We start from the raw sequence: 27,968 nt of genomic DNA, 5'->3' as shown, positions 1-27,968 counted from the left end.
GGAAAACAGGTGTTCAGCATAAACCATATTTTTGTACACAAACAGATTAGATACAGCGAACCATTCTTATCAGGAATGGCGGGCACCCTTTCAAAGTCTAAGTTCCCATAGGCCAGCCCAGGGCTGGCCTTACAAGCAGAACTTGCTAAGGATTGTGATCGCAGGCCTGCCATCTTACCTCTTCTGCCTAGTGAATAAAACATTTCATGTAGAGCCTGGCTCTTAACAGGCATTTCATAATAGTAGCTGCTTTTGCTGCTGTTTTAGGTGGGGACTCTTTGTTTCACCACTGTTCCCAATGCTTAGCACAGCTGAGAAGAGGATGTCTCTCACTAACAGTAATAATCATAACTTCTAATAATAGGTAATATGTGTTAAAACTAATTACGTGCCAGTCTCTGTTTTAGGGACTTGACGAGTGTTGATTTATGTAACCCTCATCACAGCTCTGTGAGATTGATCGTGTTTGTTGTCATGGTTTACATATGAGGAAATCAATGCACAGAGAAGGTGACTAATTGGCCCAAGTTCTTATTTTATAAGTGGTGAGGATGGGACGTTAACCCAGGTCTTCCACCTCCAGAGACTGCCTCTTAACTATAAACTTTACCAAGTCGCAATAAATGTTGGACTGGGCAAGTTTCTAGATGCATAAATAGATATTTAAAGTGAATTTGTCAACCATCTTTAAAGATATTTTGGGTATAAGATGGGGAAACATGGCTGAAGACTAGATATTAGATAAAATTTTGTTAGGTGTGATAATGGTATTGTGGCTATAAAGGAAATTGACCTTATATTTTGGAAATGTCTATCAAAGTATTTAAGGCAAAATGTCATGATATCTGCTATTTATAGTACTTCAGTAAAATAATAAAGCAAATAGGGAAAACGTCAGCAGTTATTAAAGTAGATGGAGAAAGTTCATTAAACCATTCTCCCTACTCTTCTGTATTTTTAAAAATTTTATAATCCAAAGAAAAAAGATAAAGTAAGTTACTTACTAGCAATAGTAAGCAGTGCCCAAAGTAGTAGTAGTATCCAGACATTTTAAAGTAGATTGTTGGGGGTACACCTGGCTCAGTTGGTTAAGTGTCTGCCTTCAGCTTGGGTCATGATCTCAGGGTCCTGGGATTGAGCCCTGTGACGGGCTCCCTGCTCAGAAGGGAGCCTGCTTCTCCCTCTCCCTCTGCCACTCCTCCTGCTCGTGCTCTCTCTCTCTCTCCCTCTCTCTCTCAAATAAAATCTAAAAAAAATTTTTTAAAAATAAAATAGATTGTTGGGGAAAATTGATGTCTCATTAATATATTGTTTATTAAATCCATATTGTCTGCTAAAGTCTTTGATGCATATTTGATGAAGATACTAAAACTTTATCAACGTCAGTGATTAGTTCTTCACCAGCCTTTGACCCCTTGTTAAAGAACCTGCCCCCCTTCTCCCAGGACTTTACCTTTGGAAAAATAAAGTGATTTCTTTTTTTATCACTGAAAATATATTCTTTGTATTATATACTTGGGGTGATATGATCATAATGGATTTGTTTACCACTATTTATTCTAATACCGTGTACACACACACACACACACCCCGTTTGTCTGTTTAGCATCTCCTACCTTCTCCACATGGTGGAAGGGGGTAGTGTTGCTCCTGCTTTACAGGTAGAGAAGCTAGGACCCAGGTATATTAAGAAGCTCCTCAGTGATCATAAAGTATAATGAATCCTGAAACAAGAGTTGTTGCTTTCTGGTTCAGTACTGGGGTCTCACACTGCTGACAACCCATGTATGAATATGACCTCTTCTTGTCTGTATTTCAACAGGCTTCTGATGGAAGCAGCTCTAGAGAAGATCTTTCATCCCAGCTCTTGAGAAGGAATGAACAGATACGGAAATTAGAAGCCAGACTTTCTGGTATGTCCAAGAATTCATAAAAAGCAAGCAAAGAAAACTTGCCTTGGCTGACCCTCTGTCTATATTAAATAGCCATATAGTATAACCTTGTGGTTATATTGACATATATTGACGTATTTCTTAGTGAAAATGGAGCAATTTGTACCCTTTTTGTTCCTCCCTTTTGTTAGTGTACTGAATAGTGTAAATTCAAAACCGAGTTTTAAAGTTAAAAAAAAAAAAACAACTTAGGTTTTTCTGCTCCTGAGGTTTCTAGCAATGGATATAAAAGGTATTAAAAGTATATGTAGACTAGATTTGACAATCTTTCACCCGTTAGCATAGCTTTCAGGTGGAGAAGGGTAGAGGATAGTATTTGTAGAGAATGGCCAACAGACCAATTCTTCAGCACCAGAGAGGGTTTGGTGCTATGTTGCCACTTGCTACAGCTACATATCACCTGTGTAAGTGTCCTTCTGGGTCTTTAGACCACTTTCCAACGATATTCAACACCTGTATGGAAGCCGTAACTCTCATTATGTCTTTTGTGTGTAGTTTACAATTTACACAACTTCCATTATATCCTTTGCCTGAGCAGGGCATGTTTGTGATAGAGTTGTGAGTTCTTATTTTGGTTTCTGCCAGTAGATACATTTTGAAAGTTTCATCCTGTGAAGTGGTCAGTGGCTTCTGTGTTTTTTTGTCCCTTGGCCTTATGCACATTTTATTGGAGCGAGAGCAGTAGACTACAAAATTCACCAAATTGTATGCGAAATATTTGTGTTTGTGAGGTTACCAAAGGTCTGTAGTATAGCCCACAGCTCCCAGTTGGTCCATTATCTCCTTTTGTCCTCACTATAGCCTTACTAGGCTTAGCGAGGTTAAGGTCACACAAGTAGTAGGTGGTGGAGCTGGGATCCAAACCCAGATTTGCTACCTAGGGTCCATACTCTTAACTACAGTCTTCTTTAAATTCAGCTGTTACAATCCTATTATGGCTACTTGTAAATAATAATCAGGAACAGGTGAAATAACTTTACATTTGTTTAATGTTGGGGAGAAAGCTGTGAAATACTACGTGCCTTCCCTGATACAAACGAAAGAGTCGTTTGGGCTTGACTGAAATTAGAGAAGGGACAGGGCGGAGAACAGACACTTACAAAGCCCAGTTATGTCCTGGGTATCTTCCTCCAGGTTCCGTATGAACAGCAGCAGCAGCAGCTCCCTCCTACCGAACCTCTTACTGAAGTGTGTCAGGTGCTTCTGGCATAGAAAACACCTACTTTGTTATCTAATTAGGACACATAAAACACCTGGTTTACTAAGTGCATCTGAGGCCATTACAATTAATACCATCATTTGATAAGTAAAGAAACTAATACTTAGGATCAATAATTTGCTTACGGGGGCGCCTGGGTGGCTCAGTCGTTAAGCGGCTGTCTTTGGCTCAGGGCGTGATCCCAGAGTCCTGGGATCGAGCCCCACATCAGGCTCCTCTGCTGGGAGCCTGGTTCTTCCTCTCCCACTCCCCCTGCTTGTGTTCCCTCTCTCTCTCTCTGTCAAATAAATAAATAAATAAATAAATAAAATAGAATAAAATAAAATAAAATAAATAAAATCTTTAAAAAAATTTAAAAAAAAATAATTTGCTTACGGTCTCTCAGCTACAGACTGACAGAGCTGGGATTGGCCCAAGCCTACCTACTTTTCCACGATACCATACTATCTTCTTTGGCCACCTATGTAATTAATTCTCACTTTCACCTTTAGTATGGCATAGGAAGCTCAGTTCCCATGTAGAAAAAAAGCTGACTTTTCTAGAGAATTAAGTACTTTCACGGTAAAGACCACCCTGTGGTCAGGTGTGTGCCCTTGCCCCAACCACTGTTAACTCAGTTGTATGGACTGTGAGCTGTTCAGTGAGTTCCCTTTGCCCTATCCTATTGCTAATACTTTAAGGGGAAGTAAAAACTGAGGTTTGAAATTGACGAGCAGGGCATTTCTGATGACCAGACCAGGCCCAATTCTTGCTTTCTATCCAGGCTAAACCAATCTGCCTGTTTGTATTCACCATTTACACCGTGGATGGTTTGTACTATACCTGTTTGCCTGTGTTGTTCATCGTTACTGGGAGGCTGTCTGCCTAGCTTTCCTTAACAGCAGTGGTTTTCGGGTTGAGAAAATCATCATCATTTTCACTCATTTTTTTGTTTAATTAACTTCCTTTCCTGATGTTTGTCCATTCCTGGTATGTGCGTCACCCTCCTCACCCAAGACTATGCTGAACAGGTCCGAAACTTGCAGAAGATAAAAGAGAAGCTTGAAATTGCGTTAGAAAAACACCAGGATTGTACGTATTTTTTTCCTGCTTTTTTTCAATCTTTTCAGGGTTTAGTTTTTTTTAATGAAACAAAAGTGTATGGTTAAGTTTGTCCTTCATCATAGCTCAAATCTTTGAAAGTGTACTTCCTAATCAGGGTGATAAAACATTTGTCTGAAATTTATAACCATACAATTCCTATTTATGTTGTGTTACGGGCATGCTTCTTAGGAGAAGGTCATTATGTGCATCAGCTTGTCTTCATCCAGTTGACCAGTTTATTGGCTGCCCTTAGAGTTTAGTAAAACCATGTGCCTGGCCCTTAGACCTAGATTAGGAGCCTGGTTCTAGCTGTAGCTTCATGCTGCTGCATTCAGAATGGGGGGAAGTCTTTAGCTGTCTTCACTCCTGCAGCAATAGAACATACATTTTCTTTAGTCTGTCGTAACTCGTATGTTCTCTTTTGGATTCAATCCAAGAAAGATGCTAAGGAAGTAGAAAGTTACTTTCTGTTGATACAATATATACTAAAAAAATTGTAAAGGAAAACAAAGTGAAAGAAAGGTTTTTTGTTTTGCCTAGTTTTGGTTTTTATTTTTAATTCTGATAAAGTGGTAGTAACCATCACTTAGCAACAGCAGTAGCATCTTCTAGCAACCTACCTAACTCATGTTCTGTCATTGTACCATTGAAAAAGTTATCTTTTGGCATCTTTCTAAATGTATATACTTGCTTATTACCAAAACAGAACAAGAGAAAGCAAAAAAACAACTGTGGTCTATTATTAAGCCCAAAAGATTCTGGGAAAGTTGAAACGGATCAGTTTTTTCCCAGTCTCATTATCCACTTATGTGACCTTGATCTTTTTTGTTAGGTGACAATTGTAAAGTAATCACATGGGCTATTTGTCATGCCGTTTCTGAAATATTTCCATATCTCAAATAGAGCCTCTTTGTTAACAGCTTCCATGCGGAAATTTCAAGAGCAGAATGAGACATTCCAAGCCAACAGAGCCAAAATGGCAGAAGGACTGGCTTTGGCATTAGCCAGAAAGGACCAGGTATTTTATATGTGACGCCCACGACTGGTGGAAAGATTTCACTTAGTGACATGATTTCAAAAATCATGACATAAACCTGGTAGAAAATATTTACAGCCTAGGAGAAAAGGAATGCTATAATTTACAGTTGTAATCATGAAATGCATCCAGAATATGAGAATATCATTCTGTCATTCTGTGAAGCTTTGTAACAGGGAGAAGGGAAATCATGTGTCCTAACCTGGTGGCATATCCCAAGAGAAGGACAACGGTGTCTGTCCTCTAAAAACCTGTCTCAAGGCCTAGACCCCAAGTATTTGCCTCTTAGAGTGGAGAATGCTGTCACGCTAGCCAGTTTCTGTGATCTACATAGTTCTTAAAATCTCTGTGCCCCAGTGTCTTCAACCCCAGTGAGTTAGACAGAAAGGAACTCCTGTCATCTCACTAAAACCATCCATTGACAGATCTTGAATGAATAACAGTAAGAAAGGAAAATAGTACTATTACTAGCTATTACAATAATTATGAAGTATATTTCATTCGATGGCATTTTAAATTTAAGAAAAACATCAAGATATTATGATAATCTTGATTTATTAAGACAGGGTCAATTTATTATGTTTCACTTAAAATATATAATTCATCTACCGTAGGTGGGTGGCTGGGTGGGTGGGTGGTTGGTTTTAAAGTGAGTATTTTAAAGTGAGTATTAGGACATTTGCTAGCCAGAAAAAAAACATTATTCACCAATACTTAATGGATAACTACGGTATAAATGTATATAAATGAAGATATCATCTAAAATTGGTGGATTCTGATTGTAGGCACTTGGAATGTAGCTTTTTGTACCGATGGTTATTTTTCCTCCTGTTCTATGATTTGTGAATAAGGGGCATAATCCTTTTTCCTTTAAGTTATACCAGACGGCGTAAAGCATGTTGGTAAAATAAGAAGGAAAATAATTATCAGGGGCTGATGAAGACTGTCCCTCTCACCTTGATTAAATTAATTTCTAAATATCAATTACAGAGTTACCAACTCAGTAATTACCAGTTACTCACTCCCAAGAAATAATGATAGTATTCGTGGAAAAACACTCAGGAATAAAGTGAAAAGCTGCATCAGAACACCACATTACAGCTCTGTTGGGCGCTCTACTTAGTAAACATCTGCGGGTTTATATTTGTGTCCTAGAATTTTTTATAAAATTCAGTTTCTTCTCCTTTTAGGACTCTTGGTTCTCTTAATACCGAGCCAACTTTATGGGGTTTTTTATTTGCTGTTTTGGTTGGTTGCTTGCTTGCTTTGCAGGGGAAGTTAGGTTGTTTTGTTTTCTGAAAATCTTATGTTACTGATACTCTTTCCTGGAAACTGTACTTTTTTGTTGTTTTGTTTTAGGAATGGTCAGAAAAAATGGATCAACTTGAAAAGGTTAGTTCATCTTTTATTTTTATCTCGGTCTGAACGTCAGCGTCTCCTCAGGGCTTGGAAAATGGCCTCTGCAGTACCTAGTGTGCTGAGCGCTCTACCGCCGCTTAGACTTAGGCTGCTGGTTGATTCGACACCAGCTTGAAAGGCTCATGTGGTCCCCTTTCTGGAGGGGCGTGCTGGATATCTTTTGTTTGCTCCTCCCAATATCCTCTGCACCCCTCTCTCACCTTTCTCTGTGTCCCTGGAGGCTGATGGAAATCGCATCAGCCTGGCTCCATTGCCCTCTGGTTTCCAGCTGGGTTCTGCCAGCGGGGAGCTCTAGAGGAACTGGGGGTGAAAGAAGCGTGTGGTCGGGATTTATTCCTCCAGGCTTCTCCAGGTGGAATCCCTTCAGGTTAGTTGTATCCCATGGCCAAAGGTCACAGCTTCAGTTGGATATTCCTGGGTTTCTCGTAACCTCTACATCCCTTTGCCCCTTCATACCCAACTGTTACGAGCACATTAGCCTTGTGCTTTCTTACCCACCCACAGCTTTGAAAAGTCCCTTTATTAAACTCTTCTCAAAATACCCAATTCGAGACTGCCATCTGTTTCCTGCTGGGGCCCTAATTGGCACTGTGGTAATGTTAGGAATACTTTTTGAGGAGGCAGTGGGGAAGGAGGGCATTTTTCAAGGCTCAGCACTGAGCAGATAAGAGCACTTCTTGGCTAAACACAGACGAGGAAAATTGATTACTCTAGCACCATAGCTTGTGTAACACTGTGTAGGTGCTTAATGTAATGTATTCCTGGCTCCCAGACATGAACAGGAAGACGAAATTTCAGGCCTATAGTTAGAAAAACATTTTAATTTAAAAGTCAGCTCCCTCAGCCCAAATTATATGCTGCTACCTAATTCATTTTTCTTTTCATCAAATACTCCTAAATTACTCTTCATGGTAGAAAAATTATTTCTTAGATTGATATATTCAGTCGCAAAATCTATTTACTGTTTGGGCACCTGGGTGGCTCAGTCGATTAAGTATCTGCCTTCGGCTCAGGTCGAGATCCCAGGATCCTAGGATCGAGTCCTGCATCGGGCTCCCTGCTCCACAGGGAGCCTACTTCTCCTTTTGCCTCTCTTTGTCTCTCTCTGTCTCTCAGGAATAAATAAAGTCTTTTTAAAAAATGAAATAATATAACTCATTTTATATATATATATATATATATACACACACACACACATATATATATATATACACATATATAATGTGTTCATTTTATTAAGCAAATGAGTTTTATTGTTGCTGCATTTTTGGGATAAAACTCCAAGTTAAACCAGAAGTCTCTGTGTGTTCTGTAGAAATCTGATTATCAATTTATCAGTTAAAGAATGCTTGAACATACTCATGTAAGGAAAGAATTACAGAAAAGTCAAGCTATCTCCCAAAGAAACTTGTGCTGAAAAAATCTGAACATGGTGTTAATGATGGTCTTCTTAAATATAGAGGTATGGGTTAGGTTAAAGTTTTCTTTTCTTAAAAGAAACTCTTAGGTTGTAGTAAATTCTCATTGAATTCTTTTTTATGTATCTTTTAAAATTATGGTAAAGGATACATACAGGACTGAACTAAATAAAACCTACTTCAGTGCACTAAGGCAATCCCTACGCCCACTCCCCTGCCCAAAGAGGGACTGGGAAATATTTTAGACCCAGAAGAGCAATGAGACATCTATGTAGGTCTTTGAAGCCGCTGTAATTTTTGGAAATGTTATTTTTAGACTGTTTTGATTTCTTTTCAATCAGGAATTGGAAACTGCAGCCGCAGGGTTTGTCCTGAAGAGAATCTATCTTGGGAAGCTGTCATTTAGTAAATTGTAACCTGCTGACACCAGTCATGTCTAATTTTTGTTGACTTCCTAACTGAAATTGCTAACTGACATCAGTTCTACTTAAATGCATCGAATTTTCTCAGGGTACTCTGTCTTACCCCAGTTATGCATGTTGTTCAGTTCAGTATGTCACTGAGAACAGACATGTAAAATGAATGGCTGCAATTTCTAATCAAACTTCGGAACTTTAAAGTGTCAAGTAATTGTTGCCCTTCTTCCCCTTATTCGTAGCTATATCATTTAAAACACGTTTATTTTGAACTTAAAGAGAGTTAGATAATGCTGTATCGGTCATACCACCGTAAAGCTTCCTGTTACGTATTATTGTCTGCTGACAAGAGAGTTTTTTAAAGATTGTCCTTTATTAAGAAATCTGCTGGGGGCACCAGGCTGGCTCAGTCGGTGGAGCGAGCAGCCCTTGATCTCATGGTCGTGAGTTCGAGCCCCACGTTGCAGGGAGAGATTACTTAAAAATAAAACTTTAAGAAGTTTTAAAAAGAATTCTGCTGAATAAAAATTAAAACTTTGTGTAGATTTTTTTTAAAAAAAGCATTCTGCTTACATAATATGGATTTGTGGTGTCTTCGTTGCCTGAGATGATGTCTTCTTCCTCCAAATAGGAGAAAAGGTTTCTGGCAGCTCAGTTGCAGGAAATGAAGAACCAGAGTTTGAATCTTTTCCAAAGGAGGGATGAAATGGATGAACTAGAGGGCTTCCAGCAACAGGAACTAAGTAAAGTAAAGCACATGGTGCGCAATTTTGTTTTCGTAGCTACGTGCTGTATAGATGATTCATTACTTTGATTTTACTAGTCATCACTGTCTGATTGCTGATGAACATACCCTAGTAGTCTTTGATATTAATCATACGTGTATGTTTTTCGATTTATCAAAGTGGGAAAGTTCTGTTTGGAATGTGCTTCCTTTTCCTTTTCTTTCTGATTTACTACCAGGCCCCTTATAAGCTCACAAAATTGTTATGAAAGTTTGGCTTGTCGGTCCATATTTTTAAAAATGGGTCTCAGTACTATTTCTTAGTAGTGGCCCAGTGAAACTTTGTCTTTGTATCAGCTTTTAAAAAAAGAAGAAAGTCTGGGGAAAATGGAGCAAGAGTTGGAGGCACGAACCAGAGAACTTAGTCACACCCAGGAGGAGTTGATGACCTCCAGTCAGATATCATCAGACTTGAGCCAGAAGCTAGAAGAATTGCAGAGACACTGCTCAGCGCTGGAAGAACAGAGGTTCTTGCTTGGTCTGTGGGGCCCATGGGAAGCGGTGTTAGTGTAGCTCTGGCTGTATAGCTCACCTGCCTTCCCCACTGCTCTTTGCAACACTTTCTGATCTCAGTTCTGGCAAAGGCTTCTAGACTGTCCTTACCTGTCCAGGGCTCGAGACCCTCTACCCCTAACACCCAACACCCTCCCTCCCCTTCACCTGCCGAAGCTCAGCTTCCAAGCCTGCCAGGTGATTCAGATATGTTTTTGTTTCTGAGCTATTGGGTAACCAAAGGCAGATCACGATTTTTTGCTTAAAACTGGGTGGAATTTTTCTCTTTGGGCTTCTACTTCAGAAAGAGCTAAGGAGTCTTCTCCATTGATAATCTTCACATGGCTAACATTTGCAACCTTGACATATAAAGAACCATCTGTATTTTTCCTGTAGAAGAGTGTCTCTTAGATGAGATTTCCAAATGTGTTTCTTGTCTGCTTTCTTTCAATGAAGAGATCGTGTGACAGCTTCAAAAACAGGAGCAGAAAATAAGATCTCAGCCCTGGAGCAAAAGGAACAAGAGCTCCAAGCGTTCATTCAGCAGCTTTCCATGGATTTGCAGAAGGTGAGTAGAGTCCTAGGAGTGGATCCAGGATTCATGAATGGGGTAGAAACTAAGTCCGTCAGTAATTTCTGTCGCAGGGTAGCTGCTGAAACTTCTGTTTCTCATGCAGAGTGTGTGGCCCTAGTTCCTGGTCTAGCCAGGCTGTATTCTCATGGGAGTGGCCACACAGCTGAACAGAAGAGGTGAGGATTGTCCTGGCAGGAAGTCTCAAAGCGCACCATTTGGTCTGCTCACATTTGCCTTTAAGTACTACGTGGCGGATCTTGAGCATAAGAAAATGTAACAGTCATGGTTAATGTGGCCTAATCCGGTTTGTTCCAAATAATAATCCTTATAATTCATTTGTTCATTTGGCCAACGTGCATTTATTGCCCTCCTGTTATAGGTCTGTGCTAAGTTTTGAAACTATAAAGAAGAATAAAAAATATTATTATTGACTATGGACTAGTGTTTCTCTGTGGTAGGTTTCTTCTCACCATTTTGAATAGAACATTTGTATTGTATGATTGTCCCTCGCACTGCAGGACACTCAGCTTTCCTGGCCCCTGGGTTCTTAGTGCCAGTAACATCCTTCAGGCATGGACAATCCCACTTTTCCCATCATATGAAAAAACCACCCTGGCGGGTGGTATGACCAACTTTATCCTCATCCCTGGAGAACTGCTAATCTCAAGTGCAGCAGAGACTTACAGCATCATTACAGTAGAGTAAGATTTGTGTGAATTCCTTCTAGGTATTAGCATACCTACAGATGCCCAGATGGAAACTAAGAGAAGTTATATACCTCATTCAGAGTTCAGCAGTGAGTGACAAAGCTGGATTCTAACCCAAGTCTTAGTCCAAAACTCATGCTTGTCCTACTGGACTGTGTTGCCTCCCAACAAGGGTCACCCAGTAAATAGATCTCACATATATGAATGACTGTGATACAAGGTCTCTCCCCTCAGTGAACTGAAGATCTAGACACAGTGTTTTCTCAGAGGCTTACAGTTTCATTATAGAACTCAAACCTCCTGTGACCATAAGAAAACAAATTCTCAACCCAACAAAACCCAAACAAGTGAAATAGATTTTGTAATGGAAAAGATATGCCCTCGGGAGAGTGTGCTTTTCCAGCACAGGAGTGAAGGAACTCTTCCTGAAGGAACTGGAATTTCAGAGATGGGTAGGACAGCAGGAGGCAGAGAAAGCAGAAGGGCACAGAATACATAGGGGTGGGGGAGATAACCTACATAAAATTTTGGGATTCAAGGAACCCTTTGATATCAATTAGAACCATCTAACTATTGCATAATTGGAAAAAGTAGTTTTCTAGACTAGTTATACTAAAAAGTTCCCTCATTCATTCTAAAAATATGATCGGAGCCTTCCTGTGTGCCAGGCTCAGTGCTCTGTGCCAGGCGTTAGAAATACTGTGGTGAGCAAAAACAGATACCGCCCTTGCCTTTGTGGAACTTCTAGTCTAGAGGGGAAGTCATATCAATCAGTAATCACATAAATATGTAATTGCAAACTGTGGTACGTGCTGTGAAGGGAAACTACGTGCTGTGTGGGATCCTTTAATGGCATCAGATCTGATCTAGCCTTGGAGTCAGAGAACACTCCCCTTGAGGAAGTAACATTTGAGCTGTGGAGGGGGAGGGGCAGTGGGAGAGAATTTTAAGCAAGAACAGTGGACAGTATGAACCATAAACGCAAAAACCTTGAGGCAGTAGAAGGATGAGCACATTCAGGGAACTGGAAGAGAGGAACACTGAGTTAGAGAAGAATGGATTGGTGGAGGAGGAAACGTTGAATGGGTTTCCAGTTAGGAAGCTCTTGTACCTGTCCAGGCATAAGATGGTGGCTTGGACAAGAGTGGTGGTGAAGGTAATGGGGAGGTAGACAGATTTATGAAATCATTTGCTAATGTAGTGGATGTAGGAGGGGAGTAAGAGAAAAGGAAGTTTTGGTGATTTTTGGATTGATCAACCGAGTAGCTGATGGTGTCAATCATTGGGCTAAGAGCACCAGAGGAAGGACAGTTTTATCACGAAGATCATGAGTTTGGAGTCAGTTTTTTTGTTGTCCTTATCATTATTGAGTAGATGTAACATTTATTAATTTAAGTAAGGTAAAGAGTGTAACAAGGCAGTGAACCCCTATGTATCTAACCCACAGGTTAAAAAGAATAATATGCTTATCTTTGAGGTTCCCCGTGTGCCATTCACTGTTCATCCCATTTCTTTTTCTTTTATAAGGAATCTAGAAACTGTTCCATTTCCTTTTTTTTTCTTGCTTTATAATTTTACTATTATTTTATCCCTAAACAGTATGTATCTTCTGTTGTTTTTCATGCTTTTTAAAAATTATATAAATTAGGCTGTAGGTATTCTTCTAAAACTTGGCTTTTGGTGCTCAACATCGTATTTCTAAAACACATGCGTATGGATCATGAAGCTATAATTTGTTCTTTTCTCAACTATATAGTATGAAGTTACCAAAGTTTATCCATCCTATGGACCATCCACATTGGGGTGTTTCTGGTCTTTTACTATCACGAACAAGGCTGCCGTGAACTTTCGTCTACCTGTGCAAGTTACTCTAGGGTATATTTAAGACGTGGAAAGGTTTGGGGTGCCTGGCTGGCTCAGTTGGCAGTGTGCACGACTGAGATTTCGGGGTTGTGAGTTCAAGCACCCCATTGGTTGTAGAGATTACTTAAAAATAAAATCTTAAAAACAATTTTGTACTTTTTCAACTTTTCTGGATAATGCCTCGTATTTTCCATAGTAGTTGCAGTAATTCACACAGTCCCACCAGCCATGTCTAAGAGCTTGCTTGGCTGGTTCTGCTTCCTTGCCAACATGGTATATTATCAGACATTTATTTTTTGCCAGTCTAGTAAATATGAAATATTTTCTCAGCATGACTTTAATTTGCTTTCCTCAGATTTTACTAAGAAGTAGCACTGTCTTTTCATGCTTATTGGTCATTATTGTTCTTCTGTGAAGTACTCGTTCAATTCTTTTGCCCATTCTTCTACTGCACTCTTTTTCTCCTTGATTTTATAGGATTCTTTATATATGTCCTGGCTGCCATGCTCCCTTGTCAGTTATATGGGTTGCAAATGTCTTCTCCCAATTTTTGCCTTGTCTTCACACCCTTTATGGTCTCTTCTGATGAAAATATGCTCTTAATTTTAGTATAGTTGAATTTATTATTTTCATTTAAGTTCACACTTTTGCCTTTTCATTTTTATTTATTTACTCATTAAAAAATGGGTCCCCCTTCAATGGGATTTCCATTTTATTTATTTGTTTTTTAAATAATCTCTAGACTCATTATGGGTCTTGAACTCTACAACCCCCAGATCGAGGGTCACATGCTCTACTGGCTAAGCCAGCCAGGTGCCCCCACTTTTGGTTTTTAAAATCTTTTCTTACCCAGGATTATAATGCTATTTTCCTATGTTGTTATATAGGAAGTTTTATGGTTTTGCTTTTTACAGTCAAGTCTTTAATATGCCTAAACTGTGATTTTGGTTTGAGAAAGGGATCTTTATCATCTTTTCTAAAAAAAAAGATTGTCTTGGTACCATTTATTGGTTCTTTTCTCACCAGTCCGCAATGTCAGCTTTGTCACAGTTCAGGTTTCCATACGAACATGAAACTGTTGGGCTTTGGGGCATATGCCACTCTGGTATTTGCAAGATACTATACATCGCCTTTCCAGCTATGGTATTAGGACAAGTCCTGGTGTCTGATAAGACAAATCTCCTCACCTAATTCTTTTTCATGAGTATTTTTGAATAGTCTTGGCCCATTGTTCTTCCACAGAACAGCTTGTCAGACTCCTCAAAAAATTTTGTTGGGGGGCACCTGGGTGGCACAGCGGTTGAGCGTCTGCCTTCGGCTCAGGGCGTGATCCCGGCGTTATGGGATCGAGCCCCACATCAGGCTCCTCTGCTATGAGCCTGCTTCTTCCTCTCCCACTCCCCCTGCTTGTGTTCCCTCTCTTGCTGGCTGTCTCTGTCTCTGTCAAATAAATAAATAAAATCTTTTAAAAAAAAATTTTTTTGTTGTTGGGATATTGATTGGATTGCATTGAATCTGTAGGTCCATTTGGAGAGCGGTGATTACTTCATGATGTGAGTTTTCTTTATCCAAGAACATGATCTATTTTTTCAGATATTCAATGTTTCTTTTTTTTTTTTACGACTATAAGATTCTGTGATTTTCTTCATAAAAGTTTGTTATTGACTATTAAATTTATTCCTAGGTACTTTATTTTTTTATACCAATTATAAATTGTGTCATTTTAAAAATTTTTGTGTTTGTTGCTGGCATATAGAAATACTGTTCTTTTTGTATATTGATTATTTTTGCACAATTTATTAACTGTTACTAAGCTTAATAACTAATCTACAGATTTTTTGGGGTTTCTTGAATAGCAGTCATCATCTGTGAATAATGATGGTTTTGTTTGTTTCAAATTCTTATACCTTTTTTTTTCGTTCCCTTATTCTGTTGGGTTGTTTTCTTATTGTTGAATTTTAAGAGTTTCTTTTATATTTTGGATGGCAGTTTTTATCAGATGTGTCTTTTGCAAATGTTTTCTCCTCGTCTGTGGCTTGACTTCTTATTCTCTTGACATTGTCTGTAGCAGAGCAGAAGTTTTTAATTTCGATGAAGTCTAGCTTATCAGTTATTTCTTTCATGCATCATGCCTTTGGTGGTATATTTAATGAATGATTGCTATACCCATGGTCATCTAGGTTTTCTCCTTATGTTATCTTCTAGGAGTTCTATAGTTTTGAGTTTTACTGTTATACCTCTGATCCATTTTGAGTTAATTTTTATGCAAAATGTAAGGTCTCTATGTCTAGATTCTTTTTTTTTTTTTCATGAGGATGTCCATATGCTCCAGCACTGCTTGTTGAAGAGGCTGTCTTTGCTTCATTGTACTGCCTTTACTTCTTTGTCAAAAATCAATTGAATATATTTATTGGCGGTCTATTTCTGGACTCCCTATTCTGTTCCACTGATCTATTTTGTCTTTTCCTTCACCAATACCATCCTCTCTTGATTACTGTAGTTTCATAGTAAGTCTTAAGGTCAGGTAGCCTCAGTCTTCTCCTTCAATATTGTGTTGGCTTTTGTGGGTCTCTTGTATCTCCATATAAACTTTAAACTCATTTTGTTGCTATCATAAAGTAACGTGCTGGGGTTTTGATTGGGATTGCATTGAATCTATAGATCAAGTTGGGAAGAACTGATATCTTAACAGTATTGAGTCCTTCTGTCCATGAACATGGACTATCACTCCATTTATTTAGTTTTTTCGTGTTTGTTTGTTTGTTTCATTCATCAGAGTTTTGTAGTTTCCCTCACATAGGTCTTATACCTATTTTGTTAGATTATACTTAAGTATTTCATTTTGGGGGTGCTGATGTAAATGGTAATTGTGTTTTTAATCGCAGATTCCACTTGTTTATTGTTGGTATGTAGGAAAGCCAAAAGTTGACTTTTGGTTTTTGGTTTTGGTTTTTTTTTAAGGTTTTATTTGTCAGAGAGAGAGAGCACAAGCAGGGGTATAGGCAGGCAGAGGGAGAAGCAGGCTCCTTGCTGAGCAAGGAGCCCGATGTGGGACTTGATCCCAGGACCCTGGGATCATGACCTGAGCCGAAGGCAGGCGCTTAACCAGCTGAGCCACCCAGGCATCCCAGCAGTTGACTTTTCTATAACAACGTTGTATCCTGCAACCTTTCTAAAACTACTTGTTATTTCTGGGAGTTTTTTAACCAATTTATTTGGATTTTCTAGATAGATGATCATGTCATCTACTAACAAAGACAGTTTTAGGTTTTTCCTTCCCAATCCATGTATTTGTATTTCCTTTTCTTGTCTTATTACATTAGCAAGGATTTCTAGTACAGTGTTGGAAAGGATTGATGAGAGGGGCATTCTTGCCTTGTACCTGATCTTAGTGGGAAAGCTTTGAGTTTCTCACCATTAAGGATAATGTTAGCTGTAGCATATAAGGTGTTGTGGGCCTGAAGTAAAGCACTGAGAGTGGAGAGGGGGTTATGGTGTACAAGAACACTAAATGGAAATTCGTGACTGATTCTTTTTCTGTCCCTACCTTTGCCTAACACCAAAACTTTGGTTTTCACTGTAAAGTCCCCTGTATCTCTCAAGTTCACTTTGATGTGTAGTAGAATGAGTACAGGCTTTGGCTTCAGAAGACCTGAGTTTGAATCTCTAATTTATCACTGGGATGTGCCTTTGGGCTAGTTCCTAAGCTTCAGTTTCCTTATAAATGGACACAGTGAAGGGTGGTGTAAGGACTAGGGAGCATGGGAAGTGCTTACTCATGCTCTGAGACTCTAGCTGCCACTGCCGCACCCTGCTACACATTATGATTATTGCATTATTAGTGAGAGACTCACCGTGATTGGTCATCATGGCCAAACTGTTTTTCTTTCCCAGCAAACTCTCTCTCCCTCTGTCTTCTCTGTTTTGTATCATGTTACCGTTTCACCAGGCATCTGAGTTACAGACTTGGGAGTTGTCTCTACCTCTTCTCCCAGTTTCCTAGTCATGCCGAACTTGGCCCTCACCTCTTTACATGTGTTGCACTTTACCCAGAATGCTTCAACCCCCTTCTCCCGGGACTTGCCTCGTCAGGAGGCCTGATCTGATTTCCTCAAACAGTTAATCCCTCCTGACTCTGATATAGCACCTTGTATGGCCCTCTGTTGCAGCATGATTGTATTGTTTTACAATTAATTTTGTGCATATGTGTCTTTACCATGAGCCACCTTGCTTCTGTGGGTCAGGAACTGTGTCTGGTTGTATCCTCAGAAGACTACACACAGTATAGACTTGATAAAAGTTTACTGAATTATGGAAACTTGAATCTAGAGAGTTCAGTCTCTGGAGCCCTCTATTACCTATCCTCTCACCCTTTGAGAATTTTTTGTTTAAAGATTTTATTTATTTGAGAGAGCATGAGGAGGGGGAGGGACAGAGGGAGAGGGAGCAGGGAGTGAGGACCCCGATGCGGGGCTCAATCCCAGGACCCTGGGATCATGACCTGAGCTGAAGTTAGACGCTTAGCCGACTGAGCCACCCAGGTGCCCCCCTGGGAAAATTTAGAGTGGCAAATGCTTCATCCTAAAACCCTAAACCCAAGTTGCTACATTTTATTCTGAGGAGAGATTCTCTGGGCTCCAAACTGAACATGAAAGTCTGTAGCTCGAGATGATCCACAGAAGCGTAAAGTGAGGAAGCAGAGTGCCTGTGAGGAGGCACAGGTCTTCACAGTAAGGTGCTGATGTATAGGAACCTTTTTTTTTTTTTCAGAGAGCAAGAGAGCACAAGTTGGGAGGGGGCAGAAGGAGAGGGACAAGCAGACTCCCCGCTGAGCAGGGAGCCCAACATGGGGCTCAGTCCCAGAACCCCAGGCTCAGGACCCAAGCCAAAGGCAGACACTTGAATGACTGAGTCACCCAGGCGCCCCTATATGAACTTTTTTTGGAGAGGAGAATGGGCGTCTTCAGTGAATACAAAGACCACTGGGGACCTAAGAACTTGTGTAATCAAAGCTTCCCGGATCCTCTGCTTTGACATTAAGCAGCATTTGAAGATTGGTAACAGTGAGAGGAACCAAGTCCAGACCCGCCACCACCACCACTACCATCACTGCTAAAGAGATAGACTGAAATAAAGTAGATAGCTGCTTGTTTTGGGCCAGGGCGTGAGGTGCACAGTGGCTCTGCCCTGGTCACTATGCTGGGAGCCAGGATGAATGTGATCCTGTGTTTTAGAAGTTCTCTCTTAGCCCTTAAGTCAGCTGCCTTGGCATCATTACTGCTTCATCCAGCCCCACATTTCCAGGAACATTGTTCTCTTGGTCATTTGTAGTGGTTGTGGGGTCCTTTTTCAGTGGCATTACCTTTGCCAAGTTTGGCATCTGGGCTAAAGATGTAGGTCCTGTTGGATAGACTAATCGCATTAAATGTGCTCTTGGTGAGAGTAGAAGGTAGTAGATCAGGACGGTACAAACTGACGGTCTTAGAGAAGAGGAGCATCTTCTCAGGGTCCTGGCTGCATTCCGCTGAGCTCATAGCCGTGTTCTTTCCCACATCACCAGTTGCTTAAATTGAATGAGCGATTGCCTCTTGCTGCACTAGGTCTGAACGGATGCCTGGGTGGTGCTGGGTTCCGGTCTGGCATCTTTGTCCCTTTTCAGGGAAGATTTCTTCACTGTATGATCTTCTGAGAGGCAGTTGAGAACAGAATTTCAGGGAAACGTGATGGTCCAAGAGGAGACAGGAAGTGGGAGGGAGAAAGGGGTTATAGTGTAATGTAATCTCTGCTCTCATTTGCAGGCCAGTGCTGAGACTCAAGAGAAGGAAAAACTCATCACGCATTTGCAGGAGAAGGTCTCATCCTTGGAGAAGAGACTAGAGCAGAACTTATCCGGAGAAGAACATGTGCAGGAACTGCTGAAAGAGGTAACGAGCTCTTTTCAGACAGCCCCTGTTGGGGAGGGAGTGGGAACACTGCAGATTTCATACGATCCTAGAGCCGCAGAGCCAGAAGGTCCACAAGCAGCTGGGAGAAAAGAGCCCTCCCTCCTACTTCTGACTGTCCTGTAAAAACAGCCACCTGTGTCACCTGTGTGTACCACGTTTTCCTCAGCAAAGGGAGAGCTTCGTTCAGAGAGGCCTATGAGTAAACAGCATCCTAATCACCAGTGAACCGCACCTGGTGATCTATGCCACTTAGGCTGTCCTGTCTTACTGCCCTGCTTTCTTCCACCTTTTGTACTTTCCAGCGGCCAAGGAAAATCATTACTGTCTGCGTGTGGCGTGAGCACAAATCGCCTTTGGCAGTGAGGGGACCCTCCTTCGCTGAGCGAGGCTGTGGAACAGACTGGCCTTTTGCCCAGTGGTGTAGGTGAACTTGCTTTCTCATCAGGCCTGAGCCCATTGTCTGCCCATGTTCTGCTCCTCCTCCTCTTTGTATCCCAGTGACTGACCTCACCGTGACAGAGGTGACAAAGCCAAAACCTGGGGCCTAGATTAGATCCCTACTGTCTTTGTTTCAACTAAACATCTCCATCTCCACTGCCACTGTTGTACTCAGGGCTTCCAGCAGCTCTCGCCTAGTCCATAGAAGAGGTCTGCAGACTGGCCTACCCAGCATCAGTCTCCTTCACCCCTAAGGTGGTCTTCCGCGCCCACCGCCGAGCTGGTATTCCTGGCCGCCTTGCTCCCTTAGCCTTCTTCCCCAGCTCCCCTGCAGTCTGCAGTGTGTATCGCATGGGTTCTGGCTGTAAATTAATTTCTAGAATCAGACTGCCTAGGTTTGTATCTCGCATCTTCTACTTACTAGTTGGTGACTTAGAGCAAAAAACTTAATCTGTGTTTGTTTTCTCCTCTGTGAAATACGGTGGATAATTGTACCAAACAATAGAATTGTTAGGATTCAAGGAGTTACAATATGTGAAGTGCTTAGAATGAAACCCTAAAACATAGTAGGGTCTCTGTATATTTCAGCTGTTAATATTATGATCCTTATGTTAAGGACCCTTATTTTAAGGATCATCATTCTTTTAAAGCTTAGCGTGCATAGGAGGTACTTGGGAAGTTTATTTAGAGTGTATATTCCTGCCCCCCAGAAATCCTGTTTTCAGTAGGCCCAGTTTCACCTCAAGTTTAACACCCACTTACCTCCCTCACCAAGTTAGTCTAACACCCGTGTGTGGACAACCCCACTTTAAAAAACATTGCCTACAGAATTCAGTTCAAACTTTTCTGCAGCATAAAAATCTTCCCGTGATCTGCCCCTCTGCCTGACTTTCTAGTCTTATTTCTTGACCTGAGTCCACCATTGCTTTAGCTCTTTGCAAGCTGTAGCTCCCCGAAGGTCCCAGGCTGTTTCACGACTCCAGTGATCATTGCTCTGCCTGGGTGCTCCCCCTGCCCCGGGCCACGTGTGAATTAGGGAGCCACGCACTTTCCTGAGGCAGTGAGTGGCCTGCTGTGGGCATCTCTGTGGGTACTAACTGCACTCTATTAATTTTTTTGTTAGTCTTTTGCCTCAGCCTCAAGGTCAAAGGACTGTGTCAGATTTATCTGTGTGTACTTCATGATATGTGAATTTTATCTCAGCTGTTATTTTTAATGCATTCGTGTCCCCTGTGCCTCACACAGGTCACAGTATGTGGTAGACATCAATAAGTATTTATTCAATGGAAAAATGATTGTTTTCTTTTACTCTTCTTTCAACTTACAGAAAACTGTTGCTGAGCAGAATTTGGAGGATACCAGACAGCAGCTCATGGCAGCCAGAAGCAGCCAGGCCCAGGCCATTGACACCCTGGAGACTCGGGTACTGACCTCACTCCCAGGGGTTCCTGTGTCTGGGTGGTAGCCTGGTTGGATGACATCGTCGGGGGAGAATCCCCTGGGGTCAGAGGTTTTCTTTTGAAGGGACTGTTTCGGATTTTATTTACACGTGGCTGTGTTCGTCATCTTCGTTCTTGCCTCATCACCACCATCGTTCCACACAGCACTGTTCTCTTGCATATTCCCTTTTATCCTTGTGCCCTTCCCTCCCACAGAAAACCATTCTGATGGGGTTAATAGAGATCCCTGTGTTGTGGGGTTACCTTAAGGCCTTGTTTTGTGTGCATGTGTGTGAATTTACGTAAGCAGTATAGTTCCGCAGACACCGCCCCCTTTACCTGCTCCACTCTGTCCGTGTCCATGTCGTGGTGCTCACTGCTCTACATCGTGGTTTTCTACCAGATGCTGGACTTCCAGCTTGCCGCCCCCTGTCACCACAGGCTACATTGCACTGAAAAGCCTTGTCCCTGTCACCTTGAGGACAGAGAATGCATGTGACCTAACGTGACTAAGTAGGACAAGAACGGTCCTGCAGGGGCTGCCCCTGGCTCTCCCCTCTAGCGCACATGCAGGTTTCAGCATCGGCATCGCTGCCTTGTCCAGCCATTTCTTTATTTGTCTGCCAGTTTAATGAGTGTGAAGAGGTGGAAAGAGTAAGGGATCTCTATGGGGCCTCTTTCATGAGGGCACTAATGCCGTCAAGATGACTCCACCCTCATGACCCAAGCACCTCCCAAAGGCCCCACCTCCTGTTACCATCACATCGGACATTAGGATTTCCACATGAATTTGGGGGAACACAAACATTCAGACCGTAGCAAATGCTTAGCTCCTTTTGAAAATCCTATTTCCTGATAAATATGCTTTAAAGCTCTGTATTTCTCAATACAGCTTGGTTTCTTTTATTAGAATTCAGTTCTGTTTCTGAATATCTATCTTTTTATTGTGATAAAATACACATGACATAAAAGTTACTATTTCAGCCATTTCTAGGGCACAGTTCTGTGGCATGAAGCACATTTATTCACACTATTTTGCAACAATCAACACGATCATCTCCAGAACATTTTCATCTTCTCAGACTGAAATTCTGTCCCCATTAAATACTAACTTCCCTTTCTCTCCCACCCCCAGCCCCTGGCAACCACCATTCTACTTTCTGTCCCTATAAATCTGACTACTCTAGGAACGTCCTATTAGCAGAATCATACAATATGTGGCCTTTTGTGTCTGGCTGATCTTACTTGACATATGTCTTCGAGGTTCATTCATGTTATAGCATGTGTCTGAATTTCATTCCTTTTAAAGGCTGAACAAGCCTTTTTTTTTTTTTTTTTAATTTTATGTAAACTCGATGCCACGCATGGGGCTCGAACTCACGACCCCAAGATCATGAGTCCCAAGCTCTACCGCTGAGCCAGTCAGGTGCCCTAGGGCTGAATGAGCTTTTTCTAAAAGGCTTTCATTCCTTTATATGTCTCTGCCACGTTTTGTTTATCCCTTCCTTTGTTGATGGCTGTTTGGGTTATCTCCACCCTCTGGCTATTGTGAGTAGTAAATAGTAGTGTAGTGCTATGAACAAGGTTTTTGTGTGAGCTTTTACTTTCATTTCTCTTGGGTTTATACCTAGAAGTGGAATTGCCAGGTCATGTGATAACTCTATGCTTAACCTCTGGAGGATCTGAATCTTTCTTGAGCTCTGCCTCTAAGCTGAGACTTGGGTAGCTACTTTCTGAACCCAGGAGTTTAAAAAACTAGGTTTCAGTTCTGGCTCTGCCACTAATAAAATTCGTGATCCTGGGCAAGTAACGTTACTGCTCTCCTCTGTGGAAATACATTGTCCTCCGGAAGCTGCTTCAGCTCAGTCTTCCATGTGCGTGTGTATGAGGAACCATGAGACCTAAAAGTACCCCTCTCTTTTTGGGTACCTACTTCCCCTCGACAAAGCTGCAGCCTTCCTTGTGTTTATGTTCTCGTAATAAACTTCCTCAAGGTCAGGCTTTACTCAGCAAACAAGTGGATTTTATCAGGGAAATTGGAAAGATGACTCGAACGGGATAAAAATGCCCTGTTGGAAAGCCACAGCCAGCTGGGCGGACAGGGTGTGTGTGGTCCTGTCCACGGGGCCAGCCGCACAGCCTCATGCAGTGCCTCGTGCAAAGTCAGACGGGCCTGGTGTCTGTGGAATGAGTGAAAGTTTCTGTCGTGAGCAGTCATCCCACTTCTGGGAATCCGTCCTAAGGAAGTAGCTCAAAGCAGGTCACAGAATGTTAGGTGGAGATGCTGGCTGCTGCGTTGTCTCAGATGGAAGAGTGGGGAAGCGCCGGCGTGCCCGCACGGCAGCCAGTGGGTCGGTAGATCGTGAGGTGTCCTTGAAAGAAATAATCTAAGTTCTGAAGACTGCATGGGAACACAGAAGGAAACTTGAGTGAGGAGGAAAAAGACAAAGTTTTCCTAGAATTGTATACAAAGTTGTAAAAAAAAAAAAAAAAAAAAAAAAAACTTACAAAAAGACACCCGAGGATATGATGTTAGAATAGTGGCGTCGTATAATGGTAGGTGTATAGGTGTATTTTTTTTCTAACTTAAAATTTTTCTGTAGTGTACCCGTTTGACAACTTAAATGGATTTGATTTTTCAAGCTGTTTATTACCACTCTTCAGCTTCTTTTGAATGAAGGAAGGCTTGTCTTCCCCCCGCAGGTGAAAGAACTCGAGCAGAGCTTGCAGGCATCTGAGGAGAAGCTAAAGCACAGCGGTGATGTCATGGCGGCTCAGGAAGCTCAGATTCAGGAGCTCGTAAGTGGTTCGGGGCCCCTGATGCTTGCGCTTTAGCCTTTGCAGCTGCCCCAGACTCGCTCCGGTGAGGTATCTGGACCCGACCTCAGGCACACCTGTGGAGCTGGACGTGAGCAGCTGGGCAGGTGCGCGTGGAGGGAATCAGGACCTGCTGGAGGGTCCGAGTTACCCAAAGAGTTGGAGCCCGGCTAATTCCCATCTGACAGCTGGCCGTGGGGCCCATCCTTGTTCTGGGACTGTTAGAGGTGGTGGCTTGCAGCCGGGGCTGTGGAGAACAGGGTCCCGGCTCTGGGGAGAACAGGGTAAGGGCTTGGCCAGCTGTCGCAGCCCCAGGTGGGGTGTTGAGTTAGAATCTGGAGAAATGCAAACAGTACTGATGGTGTGGTTGCCGTTCTGGTCACTGTGCTCAGTATTCACGTGTCTCAGTCCTTGCTGCAGACCTAAGAGTATGTGCAGTTATCCTCTTTCTCTAGAGGAAGCTGGTTCAGAAAGACTGGGTCAGTAACCCAGTGGTCATGGTCTCCCAGCTAATAAATGGCAAAACCCTCACCTTTCTTAGGTCAAAGCCCTTGTTCATCATCACTGTATTATACAGATGGTCCCTGATTTATGATGGTTCAACTTAATGATTTTTTGACTTCATGAGATGCAAAATCAGTATGCCTTCAGTAGAAACTGTACTTCACATTTTGAAGTTTGAGCTTCTCCTGGGCTAACGATGGGCAGTACGGTCCTCTCCCTCAGTGCCCGACAGTGGCAGGGAGCCACAGCTCCCGGGCGGCCACGAGATCACAGGGCAGACAATTCTGTACCTATGCAGCCTTTCTGTTCTGTACTTTGAGCGCAGCATTCAATAAATTACATGAGATATTCAACACTTCGGTGTAATATAAGCTTTGCCCGGCTGTAGGCTAATTCAAGTGTTCTGAGCATTTTTTAAAAAAAATTTTTAAAGATTTTATGTTTAATCTCTCCACCCAGTGTGGGGCTGAGACTCACAACCCCGAGGTCAAGAGTCACAATTAGTACAGACTGAGCCAGCTAGGCACCCCCGTTCTGGGGATTTAAAGTAGGCTAGGCTAAGCTGTGATGCTTGTTTTGACTTAATATTTCAACTTACAATGGGATTATCAGGTTACAACCCCATCGTAAGTTGAAGGAGAGCTACACTGCCTCCCCAGGAAAAGCCTCAGCCGTAGAAGACAGCACCAAGTCGGGTGAAGGAGGGCCGTGTCTTAGGACTAGCTGGTGCCCGAAGGCTTCCCCCCAGCACCGAACAGGCCAGGGGCAGTACGCAGGGCTGCAGGTGGGGACCTCAACAGCACCCAGGCCAGAGATCAGGAAGGAGAGTTGTTTCTACTGGAACCCATCTTTGGGTCACGGAGGCAGAGAATGGGGTCCCATGGGTAACTGTCCTCCCCCCCGCCTAGGCCGCCGCGAACAGGGAGAGCAGCCGGGCGCAGCAGCAGGTGCTCGCTCTGGAGCAGCAGTGCTCGGAGCGCGTCCACACGCTGGAGGCCGAGCTTGCGGCCCTGGAGAGAGCCCGGGCGGCCGACCGGACAGCCGCGGAGCAAGAGGTGGTGAGTGGGGAGAGGCGTGATGCGAGGCTTGCGAGCGCCAGGTTCCCGCGGGGCTGGGCTGCCAAGTCGTTGACGGGGAGAAGACCAGTCCCCCCCCCCCCGCCCATGAGGGAACCACTTTTTGGAGCAGTTTTTATCTTTCCAACAAGGCACCTGCTCGTGAGAATGGATGTAAAATGGCTGCTTTTTATAAAACCCCAAACAGCTGGGTTTTCTTTTCTTCTGGGCCACGCAGGGGCTTACTGACGCTTCCTCTGCAGCCCCTTCAGCTTCTTCCTGCTGTTTCTCCTCAGTGCTCTTGTTCCTCCCTCATGGCTTCTCCCTGCCTCTGGTCACTCCCCCCACTCCGCATCTCCAGAGTCCCGAGCCGTGTTTCTTCCTGTGAGGCCGTTGTCAGCTGGCTCTTTCGGACCCCTGCCCCATTCCCATCTCCCGGCCCTGCAGTGGTGCAAAGGGCGGGATGCAAGTTCTGTATCTGTAGGACTGTGTGCGGGGGAAATAGGATAAAGCCCTTTTCTTCTTACACGTGCTTTTCTCAACTTGCAGAGAGAGCTGGAGCAAGAAAATGCAGCCCTCAAGGAAAGTAAGAGTGAATGTGAACATTCTTTACAGCACCACCAACTTGAGCTGCAGAAGCTAAAGGTATTTATCTAGCGGTGCCTGCGTGTCACAGCAGTGCCTGTCTTTTACGTGTGTATTGGGAGCAGCCCAGTGAACGTTCTGTACTCAGAGTGAAGGCATGAACTAGCGTTTGTTCAACAGTCCTGCTAGATGTTTGCTAGAAATTGTCACCTCATTAAGCCCTCTCGGTGATCCAGGATGGTAGAAAGAATTATGCTCATTTTGCAATTAATGTCATTTGAGGCTCTGAGTATAAGCGATTTGTCCAAGTTCTATACCTCGTTCGAGGCAGTGCTGGTCTGACTTCACTTAACCAGCTCCCCCTCTGCCATCAGCAGCAGCCGCCCGAAAGTCATGCTATCAAAGCACCAGTGTTGTTGATCTTTCCAGTGGGATTAGTAGAGCAAGGGCTTAAGTGGTCGTAAGGAGCTTGTCCGTTTATGCTGGAGCCCGTGTGTAGAGAGGAGGGAGTTGTCTGCTGGGTTGTTACCCTTTCCCCTCTGAGATCCTGGTGCTTTAATCAGACGTTGCCCGCTTCTCCGTCTGGACATAACTGGATGCGAAGGGAAAAGAGTTGCGGCCACTTTCTTAGAGGCCTCTAGGCTCCTCTGCCCCTTGCATCGGAGCCCTTAGATGGTGGATCGTTGCCATACTTGCCCAACTTGCTCATGACACGGATCTTGTGGGTCTTTTGACAGAGACCTCAGAACATCCGTAGCTGAGGGTCTGCACTGAGCAAGCTTCCAGTAATTGTCGCTGCTAAGTCAGGTAGCCGCTAACGCGTAGTGCTGAAGCGCGGGAAGCATGTGCTTTGGAGCCAGATCTGTTTTCATGTATCCCTTCAACAAACGTTGGGGGACCTGTAGGCACCACTGTAGGTGCTGGGATATGGGCGAAACGTCCCCCCTGTGGAGCCTGTAACTAGAGATGGCAGACAAGCGTAAATGCCGAGAAGAGAGTAAAGCAGAGCGAGGGACAGAGAGTAGGAAGGAGGGGACTCTCTTAAATATGGAGGTTAGAGCAGGCTTCAGTGAAACTTGAGCAAAAGTCTGAATCATGAGAAGGGGCCAGCAGTGTGCATGTTTGGGAAGGGAATAGTCCAGACCGAAGAAATAGCAAAATAGAAAAGCTCCGAGGCAGAAAAAAGCTTAGTTTGTTCAGAGAATGGCACAAAGGTCTGTGTGGCTGCCGCTTAGTGGGCTGGGGCAGAAGATGAGAGAAGGCAGGCAGGGAAATAGTTGGGAGTTTTAAGCAAAGAAGTGATGGGAGAAGTTTTGTGGGGTGTTTTGTTTTGTTTTGATGGGCAACAAAGCAAAGTTTATTGAGCGATAATACAAAGCTCCTGAAGAGGGATGGGACCTGAGAGGGTTGAGGGAGAAGTTTCGTTTTAAAACAATTACTCTGGCTCTTTGTAGAGAATGTTCTGGAAAGAAAGCAAGTAGAGAAGGAGGAAGATCTGTTAGGAGGCTTGGATATTATACCACTGACTATGTTTAAGGGCTTAAAGGACAAAATTGAAAATTTCAGCGGAGATTTGGAAACTGTACTAAAAGACAGCAATGTTAAAAGGGGAAACAAATCAGAACACGAGAGCCAGAGAATGTAGAGCTGGAACTAAGAATGTGGTAGACTCCAAAAGGGTATGCGGAAGCTTTTGGGGGTAATGAGTATTTTCACGGTTTTTACTGTGTGTGAATTTTACTAACTCACCACATCACACGCTTGAAATACGTGCAGTGTATGTTATATTTCAGGAAAGTTGTTTTAAAAAACAATACATTAAAAAAAAAACCCAATATGATTAAGAGGAAATTAGAACTCAAGAATTAGTGTGTGAAGTGGAAGGAAGGACAGAATGAAATACAGAAAAGGCGTGATAAAAGACAGGATCCTGGGGGTGCCTGATCCCAGGTCATTGGGGACTTGGAAGGGAGCACACAAGTGAGACTGAAGCAGTTATTATTATTACTTTTTAAAAGATTTTACTTATTTTTTTAAAACATTTTATTTACTTATTTATTTGGGAGAAAGAGCGCACAAGCTGGGGGGAGGGGCAGAGAGAGAGGAAAAAGCAGACTCCCTGTGGAGCAGGGAGCCCAATGCAGACTCGATGCCAGTGACCCTGGGATCATGACCTGAGCTGAAGGCAGACGCTTAACTGACTGAGCCACCCAGGTACCCCC

The 27,968-nt window shown here is 42.8% G+C and overlaps 1 protein-coding gene across 1 annotated transcript in view; it reads left to right on the top strand.

Moving 5' to 3' along the window:
• GOLGA1 (golgin A1) overlaps nucleotides 1-27,968 on the top strand; it is a 46,190-nt gene that overhangs the window by 4,961 nt on the left and 13,261 nt on the right. The window contains exons 4-15 of the mRNA XM_040631875.1: nucleotides 1,823-1,913; nucleotides 4,168-4,242; nucleotides 5,175-5,272; nucleotides 6,650-6,682; nucleotides 9,175-9,303; nucleotides 9,625-9,794; nucleotides 10,276-10,387; nucleotides 18,762-18,887; nucleotides 20,674-20,769; nucleotides 23,489-23,584; nucleotides 25,015-25,164; nucleotides 25,711-25,806. Of these exons, the coding sequence (XP_040487809.1) occupies nucleotides 1,823-1,913; nucleotides 4,168-4,242; nucleotides 5,175-5,272; nucleotides 6,650-6,682; nucleotides 9,175-9,303; nucleotides 9,625-9,794; nucleotides 10,276-10,387; nucleotides 18,762-18,887; nucleotides 20,674-20,769; nucleotides 23,489-23,584; nucleotides 25,015-25,164; nucleotides 25,711-25,806 (1,272 nt within the window). The remainder of the gene's footprint in view (nucleotides 1-1,822; nucleotides 1,914-4,167; nucleotides 4,243-5,174; nucleotides 5,273-6,649; nucleotides 6,683-9,174; nucleotides 9,304-9,624; nucleotides 9,795-10,275; nucleotides 10,388-18,761; nucleotides 18,888-20,673; nucleotides 20,770-23,488; nucleotides 23,585-25,014; nucleotides 25,165-25,710; nucleotides 25,807-27,968) is intronic.

Source organism: Ursus maritimus, unplaced genomic scaffold (genome assembly GCF_017311325.1).
Source record: "Ursus maritimus isolate PB19 unplaced genomic scaffold, ASM1731132v1 scaffold_17, whole genome shotgun sequence".
Lineage (NCBI taxonomy): Eukaryota > Metazoa > Chordata > Mammalia > Carnivora > Ursidae > Ursus > Ursus maritimus.
Note: the sequence above shows the minus strand (reverse complement) of the source record. Positions and strands in the feature narration are given on the sequence as shown.